The 16,682-nt window shown below is 37.6% G+C and overlaps 1 protein-coding gene across 14 annotated transcripts in view; it reads right to left on the bottom strand.

Annotated features, from left to right (window-relative positions):
• Window positions 1–16,682, bottom strand: part of CARF (calcium responsive transcription factor) — a 69,301-nt gene that overhangs the window by 1,069 nt on the left and 51,550 nt on the right. For 13 of the 14 annotated variants that reach the window (XM_053597889.1, XM_053597890.1, XM_053597894.1 and 10 more), the window contains 5 exons: window positions 14,208–14,441; window positions 11,107–11,269; window positions 9,822–9,885; window positions 3,812–3,942; window positions 2,441–2,810 (listed from right to left, as the gene is read on the bottom strand). In XM_053597889.1, the coding sequence (XP_053453864.1) occupies window positions 2,441–2,810; window positions 3,812–3,942; window positions 9,822–9,885; window positions 11,107–11,269; window positions 14,208–14,441 (962 nt within the window). The remainder of the gene's footprint in view (window positions 1–2,440; window positions 2,811–3,811; window positions 3,943–9,821; window positions 9,886–11,106; window positions 11,270–14,207; window positions 14,442–16,682) is intronic. The other variant, XM_053597898.1, reaches the window with a different exon arrangement.

Below are 16,682 nucleotides of genomic sequence, written 5' to 3'. Positions count from 1 at the left end.
TAAACTAACGTAGCAGACCAGGAGCACTATTTTGAGCTGGCAAATATGATGTCCAAGATTAAATCTTCAACTCTCTTTCTCAGAAATATAATTTTTTCAGTAGCTATAGAAAACAGAAGTTAAGGGAACTTGCAGGTGGGTTAAACATACCTAAGACTTGTCACATACGGGTATTTAGCCTAAGAGATAACCAATAAAGTATGAATTTGAATAATCCTGAGAACTCATATCCAGGTGAAAGAGCCTTTTAGATTATCTTGTAACTTGGTAAATCACGCAAATTTGGATCCAAAGAGGGTCTCCTTTAAAGCAATCTGGATTAGAGCTCCCAAGAAATACCTGGCACAACACAGAGGAAAAAACATTTATGTGTGTATGGGGATGTGTATGTGGAGAACTTTGGAAAGTAGATTAATTTGGCTGGGCTCCATGGCTCATGCCTATAATCCTAACACTCTGGGAGGCCAGTGGATTGATTGAGCTCAGGAGTTCGAGACAGCCAGAGCAGAAGTGAGACATCCATCTCTATTAAAAATAGAAAAAACTGAGGCAAGAGATTGCTTGAGCACAAGAGTTGGAGGTTGCTGTGGACTAGGATGCCAAGGCACTCTACCCATGAGAGTGTGTCTCAAAAAAAGAAAGAAAGAAAGAAAAGAAAAAGAAAGTAGACGGATCTAGCTTTAAATTCCTCTTTGTCATTTACTGGATGTGAGCTTCAGACAATTACTTAACCTCTCTTAGCCTTTGTTTATCCATCTGTAGAATGAGGATATCACTACATATTTTATGGATTTGTAAGAATTAATTCAAGTACATTTCTTTTTCCTTTTGTCTACTAAAGTTCCTAATATTATTGCCATATCCCTCTGGATAAATTTTCTGGAAAGTATTGCTTACAATAAATTTAAAAGACAATGCTTTTTTTTTTTTTCTGAGACAGAGTCTATGTTGCCCTCAGTAGAGTGCCATGACATCATAGCTCACAGCAACCTTAAACTCTTAGGCTTAAGCAATTCTCTTGCATCAGCCTCCCATGTATAGGTACCTGCCACAACACCTGGCTATTTTTTTTCTTTTTTATTGTAGTTGTCATTGTTGTTTAGCAGGCCTGGGTTGGGTTCGACCCCACCAGCTGCAATGCATGTGGCCAGTGCCCTAACCACTGACCTACGGTTGCCAAGCTAATGCTTCTTTTTTAGAAGAAACTGTATCAGTTTTCCTTAACCAGAAAAATGATGACTAAGATGGAAGCAAAATATTTTATATATTTTAAGAATAACTGCTGAGATCTTTTTTCTTTAAAGACTGCAGGCTGGGTGTGGTGGCTCATACCTATAATTCTAGCACTCTGGGAGGCCGAGGCAGGCAGATTGCTTGAGCTCAGGAGTTTGAGACCAGCCTGAGCAAGAGTGAGACCCCTCTACTAAAAATAGAAAATTTAATTAGGTGTTGTGGTGGGCATCTACAGTCCCACCTACTTAGAAGGCTGAGGCAAGAGGATCTCTTGAGCCCAAGAGTTTGAGATTGCTGTGAGCTATGATGCCAGAGCACTCTAGCCACTGCAAGAGAGTGAGACTCTGTCTCAAAAAAACAAAGTATACTGGCTCAGTGCCCAAGCCACATGCACTGAGGCTGTGAGTCTGAGCCTGGCCCAGGCCTTATAAACAACGACAGCTGCAACAAAAAAATAGCTGGGCCTTGTGGCAGGTGCCTGTAGTCCCAGCTACTCGAGATGCTGAGGCAAGAGAACTGCTTAAGTCCAGGAGTTTGAGGTTGCTGTGAACTGTGATGCCACAGCACTTTACTGAGGGCAACATAAGTGAGACTGTCTCAAAAAAAAAAAAAAAAAGTATATTGCAAATCTTTCTCACCTAAGTGCCCAATCCAGACTAATTTGTGTGAAAAGAACTGACAAAATTAAATCAAGTAGGAGTTACAAGAGTTTACTACTATGTTGACTGGTTAATAATGATGTGAAGATAACAGTCTTGGATTAAACCCAAGGGCCCAAGTCTTACTAGATGAATTTCTATAGAACACAACATACAAGTCTATGATTCAAAATCTTCCTTTTAATCTTTATGTCTTCCCACTTCATTCCAGTTTTCCATAATAATCTTTGCACTAAAATATTTTTCTTTGTTTTATTTGCTCCTATCTTTTTTTTTCTTGCATTCTAAAGGTTCTTCCTGGTTTCTTATCACTACAGATTTTTAGTAAGAAGAGAATAAATAATTTCAATTTAATGAGTGATTAGAAATAAGAAAAATAAAGTTTAAATATTCTTAAACTTATGCTAATAAAACTTCCCCCCTTTCTCATAATTTTGGTGATTTATATAATTAGACCATTGGGTAAACACAATATCCAGAAATAGTTTTATCTATAGTGTTATAGTCCGAAAAAGGTTGAAAAAAGTCTTAAGTTGATTTTAACTTACTAAGAGTTGGATGGTTGTCTATAATCTGTATTGGAATGGTCTGCACATCTCCCAACAGAATCTGATGAACAGTTCCTTCCATATTTCCTGTATCCTCAATATCATCAACTTCTACTAGTTGATCCATTGCAAGTAGATTTTGATCTGGTCCTGGAAGGTTACCCATGGTAGAGGCAGTAGTACTGTTTTGGGTTAGACATGTATCTGTTTCAAGGCTTTGACTTTGACCAAGCAGTAGAGAATTATTATTCATTACAGCACTTCCTACTGAATCCAAAAGCCTTGAAGGACTGGAGGAAGGGTGGTTATTTACTGATAGCAGAGCCGGTGATCCATCAGGTGAGGTGAACCTTGGTTGTAACTGCAAATCCTTTTTAAACCAAAAACAGTTATATCAAAATGTTTGAATTTATTATGTATGATATTCTCATAGGATATAATTTTTGAATCAAAATGGGAAAAAATAAGTAAGTATAGTTACTGCATTTTGCCATGTAAAATGCACTCCTGTATATAAATGCACACCCAAATGTTTTTCCCAAACTTTCAGGAAAACACTCCTTGAGAAAGTGGCCAGCTCTCAAACTGCAGAGACACATCTGGGGAGGGTTAAGGCCACTGTGGTACACGTGCAGATCGCACTGCTCTCCTGCAACCACTGGCTCTGTAAAGCTACCCTTTCCCCCTCTCCCAGGACCCCTTTTCTCTCCACCACATCAGGGGTGGTGGCTGAGATGGCCAAGTGCACAGAGCCCAGCAGGACTGGAGCTTCTGAGGCTACTAAGCCTAGAGGGCAACCAGGCGAGTCCCTTGGGCCTGGGCAGGACTCCTGGTTCCCTCTGTGCAGCTGGGCCTCAGGCTTTGGCTCTTACTGGACATGGCCACAGCCAGCCTCAATAGCCCTGCCACCATCCTCTCCCCTGATTGCAACACTCAGTTGAGGCCACTCCAGCCAGCTCCCACTGGATCCTTCTGGACTGGAATCCCGTGTACCTGGCAGGCCCCAGGAGGCCCACTGGGCTCCCCTGCTCCCAAGCCATACTACCCATATATAATGTGCATCCTTATTTTTCACAAAAATTTGGGCAAAAAAGTATACATTATACACGACAAAATACAGTACTAATAAATATTAAGTGAGGATGAAATCATGAACCACAGGAAGAGTAGTACAACTAAATTTATTATATTCATAGTCAACCGCAAATGTTTTCAAAACATACTGTTTGAATTATCTTAAATCAACAAAGAAATCAGAAAATTAATAATGAAAACATATTTGGTGATTATTATAAATCTTTAACAAGTCTGTAAAATCTCTAGGAAAAGAAGAGAAGGGCCTCAGATTTGGCTGCTTTGCCGAGTACTTACCTGTAGTTGTGTAAATACTCTTGGCTGAAATGAGGAAAGTGCAGAGTGCAAGTGGGTTGACTCAGGAGACAAAGAACCTCCTGTCTGATTTGTTTCCACTTTGGTAGTAACAGATTCTTCTGGTGAATTTCCTAAAGTATATAAAAAGTAAACTAAACAAGGTCAAAGTTTTACAAGACTTTTACTTCAAGAAGTCATCTAGTCCAGTCTTTCTAGAACCTGGCAAGTGAGGAGACTCTCCAAGAGAACTTTAAAAGATATAAGCTCATTCTCCACTAATTTTAATGCACTAGACCTTAGTGAACAGTTATTCCTCCATTAAGTATAGAAGATTGGTTCCAGGACCTCCCTCAGATACCAAAATCTGCAGATACTCCTATCTCTGATATAAAATGGCATTGTATTTGCATATAACCTAAGAATATGCTCTCTTTAAATCCTCTCTAGATTACTTACAATACAACATAAAAGCATCCCATATACTTTATTTTTAAAAATTTTATTTTACATGTATATATTTTTAGAGACAGGGTCTTGCTCTGTCACCCAGGCTGGAGTGCAATGGTATGATCATAGCTCATAGCAGCCTCAAACTCCTGGGCTCAAGCAATTCTTGTATCTCAGCCTCTTGAGTAGCCTGGACAATAGGCAAACATCACCATACCCAGCTAATTACTTTGTTGTAGAGATGGAGTCTTGCTATGTTGCCTAGGTTGGTCTCAAACTCCTGGCCTCCAACAGATCTTCCTGCCTCAGGCTCCCAAAGTGCAGAGATTATAAGCATAAGCCACCATGCCTGGCCCCTCCCTTATACTTTAAATCCTCTCTAGATTACTTATAATATCTAATACAATGTAAATGCTATGCCAATAATTGTTATACTGTATTATTTAGAGAATGACAAGAAAAAAATCTGTACATGCTCAGTGCAATCTGCTGTTGGTTGAATGTATGGATATGAAATCCATTATAGTCCATTCTTCCTGCTATGATGCTGGATTATACCTAAACTTCTCTAGATGTGTGAAAGCTATTGAGTTTCTTAATTACAAAAACCAAACAATGTTCTGTAGCCTAGTACCTAGGATAATACCTGGCAAAGTTGGTCCTTAATTATATTAAATTTCTTTTGGTAACTCATTTTGGGATAAATGACTAAAACTTCTCTAAAATACCTCAATTCTTAATAATTGTCCTTAGAGAATTTGAATCATTCTAATTTTTTTCATTCTCATATAATTTTTATGTTAACCCAAACATACATCTCTTCCCATCAATTAAACACTAATTATCAGTTGGATGGCTGTAATCTGTACTTTGGGAGGCTGAGGCAGGAGGACTGCTGGAGGTCAGGAGTTGGAGACCAGCCTGGTCATCATAGCAAGATCCTGTCTCTACAAAAAATAAAAAATATTAGCTGGGTGGGTGGTATGCACCTGTAGTCCCAGCTACTAAGGAGGCTAAGGCAGGAGGATTGCTTGAGCCCAGGAGTTCAGGGCTGCAGTGAGCTATGATCATGCCACTATATTCTATCTTGAGTGACAAAGCAAGACTCCATCTCAAACAAACAAAGAAAAACTTTAATTATCAATAAATATTGTTTTCATAATATAACTGAGTAGTATAAAAAATGCCCATGGACTAGAGAACCTACAGCCTTAAGGCCACATGCAACCTTCTGGGTATGGCTTTTTGACTGAATACAAATTTACAGAAAAATTCTGTATTTGTTTTAAAATTAAAAAATATAAAAGATGAACAAAGTTCTATAAATAGAAATAAAAAGATTTTATTAAAATAGAAAGCCACCGGTTCCCCACCCCTGAATGAATTTAAGGACTGGCTTTTCCGTGTGGCCTTCTACATGCTATATAACTCCCATTTCTCAACTTCAGTTTCCTCATGTGTAAAATTGGTATAATTAAAGAGTCTTTCCTCAATGACCACAGAGAGGATTAAACAGCACTCTTATTCCTTGGCTTCTTTATTTCTAATGTATTTTTACCTCATTCTGTTGCTGTCACTCACTACTACTCTCATATTCTAAACTATTCTACCTCTAAAATTTTAAATGCAAACATCACATTCTCTGATTACCTCTTATTCTTTCAAGTACTTCACTGCAATTCTTAAACCTCATGTGAATTGACCCCATAGTTTTCTTCAGACCCATCAACCTCTTCCTTAACAAAATTCTCTCCACATCCAGCTTAGAGTCGTGGGTCTATAATTTCAGTGACTTTCTTCCACATGCCCTAAACTCCCTCTCTATAAAATGAATGGGGGTAAAATGAAATGGGGGGCATGAAATGACTTCCTGGGCCTATACATGGGAAGCTGAGAGCCACAAAGAGAAGAAACTCACTACTACTACTACTACTACTACAAATTCATCATCATCAGGTTCCATTAGACTTTCACCTGTATCTGACAATGTTTCTGTTACTCTTTATCTGGGATGATTTCTTTTGCTCTTTTCTTTTTCTTTTTGAGACAGAGTCTCTCTTTTTTTTTTTTTTTTTGTGGTTTTTTTTTGGCCGGGGCTGGGTTTGAACCCGCCACCTCCAGCATATGGGACCGGCGCCCTACTCACTGAGCCACAGGTGCCGCCCAGAGACAGAGTCTCAAGCTGCTGTCCTGAGTAGAGTGCTGTGGCATCATTGCTTACAGCAACCTCAATCTCTTGAGCTTAAGTGACTCTCTTGCCTCAGCCTTCCAATAGCTGGGACTACAGGTGCCCGCCACAATGCCTGGCTGTTTTTTTAGCATTGTTGTTTAGCAGGCCCCGGCCAGGTTCAAACCCACCAGCCCCAGTGCATGTGGCTAGCACCCTAACCACTGAGCTACAGGTGCTGAGCCTGAAACCCAAATTTTCTAAACTTAAACATTATTATCTCTTTTCTCTCCCCTACCCCAACAACGTCCTATTCTTTTGGCAGTGTTGCTGATCTTTTTAAATGCCACTATCAGTCAGTTGCTCATGGTAGAGATTCAGAGGTCATCTCAGATAGTTCCCACTCTTTCTTACCCCAACCACGCTTAGTCAATCAGTAACGAGTTCTTTCATTTCTACTTTAAATTTTTTTTAATCATCCAGCCCAAGGTATCATAAATTCTACTTTTAAAATAACTCTTACGGGTGGCGCTTGTGGCTCAGTGAGTAGGGCGCCAGTCCCATATGACGGAGGTGGCAGGTTCAAACCCAGCCCCGGCCAAAAAAAAAAAAAAAAAAAAACCACAAAAAAAAAAAAAATAAAAAAAAATAAAATAACTCTTACATCTAATTCTAGCATACATGCTACCAACTGTAGTCTAAACCACTGTCACTTTTTATGAGTACAGATGAAATGGCCTCCTAAACCTATTTTTCTTATCTATGCAAATTCCTATTCATTTTTTAGTTTTTAGTTTAAGTTCATGTTTTCAAGTATTATTTGCCTTGGTCCTAGAATAAGTTACATCTCTTTTTTTATTATAATATTAATTTTTATTGTACATTTTAATGTACAGATATATTTACTTAAATACTTGCCATTGTGTTACAAATGTCTACAATATTCAGTAACTTGCTGTGCAGCTTTGGAGACTAAGAGCAATAGTCTAGTCTATATAGCCTAAGCATGTAGTAGGCAGTATACTAAGTTTGTTTAAGTACATTCTATACTGCCCACACAAGTACAAAAGTTATATTTCTTTATCACTATTCCCACATAATTTGCATAAGTCTCTCATGGAGTTTCATAATAGGAGTTAATTAGGATATGTTTGTTTAATGTCTTTTTTCCCCTTGTTAAACTTCAAGTTCCATAAAACAGGAAGTTTACCTGTTCTTTTCTTTTTGTTTTTTGTTTTTTCAAATTTAATTCTTTTTCTTTTCTTTCTTTTTTTTGTTGTTGCAGTTTTTGGCAGGGGCTGGGTTTGAACCCGCCACCTCCGGCATATGGGGTCAGCGCCCTACTCCTTTGAGCCACAGGCACCGCCCTTTACCTGTTCTTTTCTATAATCAGCAGTTAGCACAGTAAGTGAAATACATATGGAATAAATGAATAATGCTAAAGAATTAAAAAGCTCTTCTGTAGGCAAAGTAACTCTTAAAGTTTAATAAGTGGAAGAATAAAAAAATACTATGCTATATATCCATTTATTCATTAATTAATTCTAAAACATTTATTTAGGTGTTTATTTTCTTTACTTTTTTTTTTTTTAAAGACAGAGTCTTGCTCTGTAGCCCAGGCTAGAATGCAGTGGCATATCATAGCTCACTGCAACCTCAAAGGTCCAGGGCTCAAGTGATCCTCCTGTCTTAGTCACCTAAGTAACTGGGACTAAAGATGTATACCACCAGGACTGGCTAATTTTTCTATTTTTTGTAGGGATTGGGTCCCAAACTCCTGGCCTCAAGCAATTCTCCCTCCTTAGCTTCCCAAAGTGCTGGGTTTACAGGCATGAGCTTCTGTGCTAGCCTTTTTTTTAAAAAAAAAAAAAACAAAAAACACATTGACTGACACAGTATTTTATTAGGTCAAGATAGGTCAAGAGACATGTGAATTATGTATGCTTTACAAAATTCAGGGCTCAAAATTATTATTATTATTATTATTATTTTGAGACAGAGTCTCACTTATTAACCCTTGGTAGAGTGCCGTATTGTCACAGCTCACAGCAACCTCCAAATTCTTGGGCTTAGGTGATTCTTTTGCCTCAGCCTCCCTAGTAGCTGGGATTATAGGCACCCACCACAATGCCCGGCTACTTTTTTGTTGCAGTTTGGCCGGGGCTGGATTTGAACCCACCAGCCTCAGTATATGGGGCCGGTGCCCTACCCACTGAGCCACAGATGTCACCCCAAGGGCTCAAAATTATTATGATAGCACAATTTTAAATACAACTCACATGCTAGTTACTATGTTAAGAGACAGAATCTTGCTCTGTTGCCCAGGCTGGAGTGCAGTGGTGCAATCAGCTCACTGTAACCTTGAACTTCTGGGCTCAAGAGATCCTCCCTCTTCACCCTCCCAAAGTGCATGAACCACAACACTCAGGTAAGGTGTTACTTTCTGGAAGTTATTAGGCTAGGTACTAGGTATATTAACTTGAATAAAATATAGTCATTGCCACTGAAGAGCTCAAATGATAATGAAAGACACAGACATTTAAAAAAATTACCATGTTAAATGCAGATATAACTATAAAAGAATGAATATCTTACTTTACACAGGGGGTGAAGTTAAGAGAGGACTTAAAACTAAAGAGATTGCTATCTGAGGAATAAGAAAAGTTTGCCATGCAGGAAACACATTTCCAGAAGAGAGAACAGGCACAAATGGGTCAAAATAAGCTTGGAATATTGAGAGACTATAGGAGTTTGAAAATATGAAAAAAAAGCAAACCATACAAAATAGACAATAATTCCCAAATCAAAGTATCCTATAGTTATTACTATGGAAATTAGCCAGCCTTCTAGTTTACTGTACTAGTAATTAATTAGCTTCAAAATTTCAGTCATAGGGTGGCGCCTGTGGCTCAGTCGGTAAGGCGCCGGCCCCATATACCGAGGGTGACGGGTTCAAACCCGGCCCCGGCCGAACTGCAACCAAAAAATAGCCGGGCGTTGTGGCGGGCGCCTGTAGTCCCAGCTACTCGGGAGGCTGAGGCAAGAGAATCGCTTAAGCCCAGGAGTTGGAGGTTGCTGTGAGCTGTGTGAGGCCACGGCACTCTACCGAGGGCCATAAAGTGAGACCCTGTCTCTACAAAAAAAACAAAACAAAACAAAATTTCAGTCATAAAAAAGCAGACTCTGTCTTAAAAAAAAAAAAGGCAGAAAAGCTGAGTATAAAAGGAAAATTCAAAAGCAGGGAATATTTTGACAATCCCTAATATAGCTACTCTTGCCTCTTGGGGTCCTGGTTTCCTTACCTATACAATTTGTTTAGAGGCGGTAATATCTCAAGTTCCTTCCAATTTTAATACCGTTTGATTTTATATTTTAAAGGTATTTAAGATAATCTACCTTCTGCAAATGTAACTGTCACAGTTTCTCTGAGAATATTCCCATTATCTGTAGTCCACTGAAGCTGAAATGAAAACATTAATTTCAGTGAAAATAAAGCATTTATATTGAAAAAACCTTAAAACATCAACATAACTGTCATATTTTACTCATTAAAGCATAAACGTACTGTATTCTTTAGTTACTCTCTTCATGCATTCACATTCTCAAAGCACAAGTATACTTAACTATCCAGATAGATTAGGTTCCTGAGTTCAGATGGCAAGAATATAAACAAGTGTAGATGTCAAGAACTACTGCTAACCAAATTTGTCTGAATTTCTGATTTTAAGACGGTGTTAATATGATAATTAAGAGTTATAGATAACAAAGAATAGCAGCTCTAACTTTTATTTTTATTTTTATTTTTTGAGACAGAGTCTCACCTTGTCATCCTTGCTAGAGTGCTATGACGGCATAGCTCACAGCAACCTAAAACTCTTGGGCTCAAGCAGTCATCTTGCCTCAGCCTCCCGAGTAGCTGGGACTATAGGTACCTGCGCTACAATGTCTGGCTATTTTTAGAGATGGGGTCTTGCTCTTGTTCAGGCAAATTTCAAACTCCTAAGCTCAAGCAATCCACCCATCTAGGACACCCAGAGTGCTAGGATTAGACATGAGCCATCACACCTGGCCCAGCTCTAACTTTTAAAAAAACTTCAAATTTATCCAGTTACTAAATTTGGAGAGTAATCGGAAGGCAAAAGATATTGTTCTTCAGATTTTAATGCCATAATCACCACCTGGATTGTAATTAGTATTTCTTGGTAATTATAGCAATTACCTTCAGAATAGGCAAAACTTTCATAGAAATAACCAATATTTAGGGGGAAACTACACTATGAAAATATGAGGTAAAAGTAATATCTGTAGAGTATATGAAACTAACATCACTTTGAGTGTTCAAACGTGAATAATCCTATGAACAATTAAACTTGCCCATCTATTTTTAAAAGGGGCGATGTGTGAACATTCTTGTATTTAATGCGTGTCTGCTAAATGAATAAGAAATACTTTTTACAGAGAAAAACTTTGATTTAAAAATGAAGATTACTGTTTTTATTAGAGTCGGTGTTGGAAATTCACTAATTTTTCTTATGAGAGTAATAAGAAAAAGATGCCACTAGTTTTTCTTATATCACAGTTATTCAGATAACCTAATAGTAGCCTTCTCTATTAGCCCAAATATTATCAGAAGCTGAGAAAGAGTCTATAAAAAAACAAGGAATTGTAGTTGCAACCATACCGTTGCTGGAATAATCTCTGAGTTATATATCATATCTCCATTTCTCAAGGATTTCTGTACTTCATGGATGTGATTTTTTATATCATTTACAGTTGGAAAAAAAGATAAATTATGCCTTTCAGGTACCTCATCAGGTTTGAACATTTCCCTTTCAACAAACTTTCTGTGGAGAATATAAAATAAAACGAAAACATAAACTATTTAGCAATATACTTTTAGATCAAGACAGAAAAGGTCATTTAGCATAAACTTTTGTAAAGTATGATTTACAGCTCTATAGGTAATTTATATTTTCCCACCTTCAATTTTTCCATACATTAAATCACAGAATTCATGCAGATTACAGACATGTAATATTTTCATTGGTTAAACACCTAAATATATCACAGCGAACTTTGATACTTTCATGAAATTAAAGAAACTATTATTTTCAATTTAAGTATAATAACATTTTTAATGCTTACTTCAGATTTTGACATTTCATGTCAGGCCCTGCATGGAACACTTCACACCAAATATCTCCTTTTAACCTTGACTATGATCCTGTGACATAGGTACAATTATCATTTGCACATCATAGATGAAGGAATTGAGCACTGCAGAAGTTAAATAATTTGCTCAAAGTTATACATCTATCTATAAAGAGTTTGGGTCTACACCTATATAATGTGCATAAATATGTTATACTGTTCCTAAAAGGTATCAATATTTTATAAAATATTATGCACATGCGTGGCTTGGCGCCTGTAGCACAGTGGTTATGGTGCCAGCTACATACACCAAGGGTGGCGGGTTCGAACCCAGCCCAGGCCAAAATAGCCGGATGTTGTGGCAGGTGCTTGTAGCTCAGTTACTTGGGAGGCTGAGGCAAGATAATGGCTTAAGCCCAAGAGTTTGAGGTTGCTGTGAGCTGTGACACCACAGCACTCTACCAAGGGCGACATAATGAGACTCTGTCTCAAAAAAAAAAAAAAATTATGTGCTTGAATTTTACAAGTAGACAAAATAGAAGATAGAAATAGAAGGTGGCATTGCTACATAATTGTAAAAAATAAACATATTAAAGAAAAAAAGTTTAACATATATATGATTTGTACATTAAATTTGGTGGACTAAGTCATAATGCTGATTGAGGTTTAGTAAATAATGAATGGCTTTACCAAATTTTGACTTTGTTCTAACAATGTTCCAGTGGAAATAAATATAAAATGTCTAAGCATGTTGCTAAACAGAAAAGTCATGCATTTTTTTTCTTCAGACAGAGTTTCAATCTATTGTGCTGGGTAGAATGCAGTAACATCATAGCTCACAGGAACCTCAAACTCTTGGGCTTGAGCAATCCTCTTGCCTCAGCCTCCAGAATAACTAGGACTATAGGCATGTGCCACTACACCTGGCTAGTTTTTCTTTCTTTCTTTTTGTAGAAACAGGGTCTCATTCTTGTTCAGGCTGGTCTTGAACACCTGAGCTCAAGCATTCTACCTACCTCAGCCTCTCAGAGTGGTGAGCCTTGGGGGCTGACTGAAAAGTCATGTCTTAATTAGGGAATACACATAACACTAGGAATTAGAGAATAAGTCCTCACTTAATGTCATTAACATGTAGGTTCTTGAAAACTGTGAACTTAAGCAAAAGACTTAAAATGAAATCAATTTTTTCTCTACACTTAAGACTTTCAATGAAAACATTCAACATTTCATGTTGAATGAAATGCTGTTATTTGCACAGCTATTGTATGTCATTTTGCTTAAAGAAGCAGTTTCTAACAACCTATTCATGACTTTAAAAATGGAATTTATTATACTCATTTTGTTAGATTAGATTACACAAAAACCAGTAAGAGCAAGGGTAAGTACCAACACTCATGACAATGAGCACAGGCATAGAGGTAAGCCTAAATTTTAGTTCTTCCTCTGTCTTTTAAGCCAATTATTTAAGCATTATGATTCTCCATTTTCTCACGTGTAGAACTGAGATAAATATATCACTTTACAGAGCTGGTGTACTAAATGAAGTCTCGCACATAAAGAACGTGGAACAATACTTGGCACATACACAGAAAGTACCACATGATGATGATGACGACAATATAAGTATTATTAAATCCTGGCAATCATTAAAAACAAAATTTCATTAGACAAAGAACTATCCAAATATTTTTGTTGTAATAAAATTTAATTACATTTCGATTTCTTTTTTTTTTTTTGGCCGGGACTGGGTTTGAACCCGCCACCTCCGGCATATGGGACCTGCGCCCTACCCGCTGAGCCACAGGCGCCGCCCTACATTTCGATTTCAAATAGCATTTTAAAATAAGTATCTTGGCCTAGGTTAAAATCTTCAGTCCTGGGGTGGTGCCTATGGCTGAAGGAGTGGGGCACCAGCCTCATATGCCGGAGGTGGTGGGTTCAAACCCAGCCCCGGCCAAAAAAAAAAAAAAATAATAAAGCAAATAAATAAATAAATAAATAAATAAATAAATCTGTGATGGATTAAAAAAAAAAGAATCTTCAGTCCTATAAAGGTTTTGTCCTCTAAGGTATTTATTAAATACTTCAACTTACACATCATTTAGAAAAAGTCTAATTTTCCAAACCCGAGCACAGAATATTTCAAATGTATAATCAAAATTATATAAATCATATCATACTATGGTTTGCCAAACACTTGCTGGAAAATGATCAGTTCAAAAATAAGATTTTTTTTTTTTTTTTTTAAGATAAGAGTCTTAAGAGTGCCGTGCCATCACAGCTCACAGCAACCTCAAACTCTTAGGCTCAAGCAATTCTCTTGCCTCAGCCTCTGGAGTAGCTGGGACTAAGGCACCTGCCACAACACCTAGCCAGTTTTTCTATTTTTAGTAGAGATGTGGTCTTTCTCTTGCTCAGGCTGGTTTCAAACTCCTGAGCTCCACTCATCTTTGCCTCCCAAAGTGTTAGGATTACAGTCATGAGCCACTGCACCCGGCAAAAATAAGATTTTTTCAAATAAATTAATAAGCTATATTCCTTATCTACTTTAATAGCATCTATCCAGGAATATATCTATACTGTTTATGTATTATTTAAACCACAAAAAAAAATGAAAAAGTATAAAAGTACCTTAGCTGTTTCCTTACTGCATATACTTGTTCTATTCCCTGTGATACTAATTCTTGAATCTTATGTGCTACTTGAGGATGTAAACGTGAGGGTAGTGCACAATTCTCATCTCTAACTGAAGTTTCTTCTTCTTCAAGAGAAGAGATAGGAAAAGGGGAAGGTGGCAAAGGGAGGCAGGGAGTCTCTAATTCATGATACTGATGAGCTTGCTGTGTAGGTAACTGTACATACCATCTGAGAAAAGAAAATATTTAAAATTATTAAAATATTTAAATTACTTATTATTAGGGTAAGGCAGAAATCATAATTATTTAACCTAAGAAAAAATTATATATGATTATATATATCTATGTATACAAAATCCAAAATGACCTCTGCTTACCTTTTCTAAGATCTGCTTTATACTCAACTATACAAAAATCTTTATAAACCTTTATAGAATTTCACAGTGGCCCTACAATTGAGAGAGAGGCAGGGACTTATATATGTGTATATATTTTATTTCATATTAAGGAAATTATACCACAAAAATAAAGAGACAACATTGTAAATCATCTTTTAAATTGCATCTTAAATTGCATCTTTTAAATTGCATATTTTCCTATTCATCGAACTTATGTCCCAAACTATACTTCTGTGTTATACCTATCATCCTTTCAACCAGAACATGTATACAATTCCCAGCTATGCCCCACTCTTCCCTCATAGGAGCTCATACTGCCTCTACAGCACTCCTAGCTCTTGTTGGCCCAGTGAGCAAGAGAATAAACTAAAGGAAAAACACAGATATCTTGGAGAACAGTGCAAAAAAACAGAAGCTGGGAAAATAAACGGATCTGGTAGGATACTGCTTTAATTGATATTTTCGTACAAAATTCTTACAAAGACTGACATTGCATGAAATTGAGCTTACTCAATTTTCTTTTTTTTTTTTTAAGAGATAGAGTCTCACTTTGTCGCCTTCGGTAGAGTGCCGTAGCATCACAGTTCATTAGACAAAGAACTATCCAAATACTTCTGTTATAATAAAATTTAATTACATGCATGCATGAAATTGAGCTTACTCAGAAATTATATACAATATTCTCTAAACTGAAGAATTTAATCATTTTCTCAATTCATTTTTCATATATCTAAAAGTTTTTAAAGATCATACAAAAACTATATTCCATACACTTAACCCCATTATACAATAGAAAATTCTTCACCTGGACTGATACAGAAAGTAAAAAAGAAAGCTAATATTTCTTTTCTTTTTTTAAGTTTTTATTATATGTTTTTTAAGAGACAGAGTCTTACTTTACCACCCTCAGTAGAGTGCCGTGGCGTCACAGCTAACAGCAAGCTCCAGTTCTTGGGCTCAGGTGATTCTCCTGTCTCAGCCTCTCAAGCAGCTGGGACCACAGATGCCTGTCACAACGCCCAGCTATCTTTTGTTGCAGTTTGGCTGGGGCTGGGCTCGAACCTGCTACCCTCTGTATATGGGGCCGGTGCCCCACTCACTAAGCCACAGGTGCCACCCAAAAGCTATTATTTCTTATTTAAAACCTGAAGCATAAAAGGCAAAGATGGAATTTGTTTTTTTTAATTTTTTTTTTTTGAGACAGAGTCCCACTTTGTTGCCCTGTGTAGAGTACGATGGAGTCATAGCTCACAGCAACCTCAAACTCCTAGGCTAAAGTGATTCTCTTGCCTCAGCCTCCTGAGTAGCTGCAACTACAGGTGCCTGCCACAATGCCCAGCTATTTTTAGAGATAGGGTCTAACTTTGGCTCAGGCTGATCTCGAACCCGGGAGCTCAGGCACTCCACTCACCTCAGCCTCCCGGAGTGCTAGGATGACAGTCGTGAGCCAACTGCGCCTAGACCCAAAGATGGAATTTTATTTAGAGTTTAGAATTCATTTCTGTTTGCCATAAGTAATCAAAGATAGATTGAAAAATATAAGGCGGGTGGGCGGCACCTGTGGCTCAGTGAATAGGGTGCTGGCCCCATATACCAAGGATGGTGGGTTTGAACCCAGTCCTGGCCAAACTGCAATACAAAATAGCTGGGAATTGTGGTGGGCAGTGTAGTCCCATTTACCCGGATGGCTGGGGCAAGAGAATTGCCTAAGTTCAAGAGCTGGAGGTTGCTGTGAGCTGTGATGCTATTGCACTCTACTGAAGGCGACAAAGTGAGACTCTGTCTCTAAAAAAAAAAAAAAATAAAAAAAATAAATAAATAAATAAATAAATAAATATATATATATATATATGTAAGGTGGGGTTCAGTGCCCATAGCTCAGTGGTTAGGGCGCTGGCCACATACACCAAGGCAGGTGGGTTCAAATCCGGCTTGGGGCTGCTAAAAAATAAAGACAATTATAACAAAATAGTTACTTGGGAGGCTGAGGCAAGAGAATTGCTTAAGCCCAAGAGTTTGTTTGAGGTTGCTGTGAGCTGTGATGCCACAACACTCTACTAAGGGTGACAGTA

Source organism: Nycticebus coucang, chromosome 7 (assembly GCF_027406575.1).
Source record: "Nycticebus coucang isolate mNycCou1 chromosome 7, mNycCou1.pri, whole genome shotgun sequence".
NCBI lineage: Eukaryota > Metazoa > Chordata > Mammalia > Primates > Lorisidae > Nycticebus > Nycticebus coucang.
The sequence above is the reverse complement of the archived record's forward strand: the minus strand, read 5'-3'. Positions and strand labels throughout refer to the sequence as shown.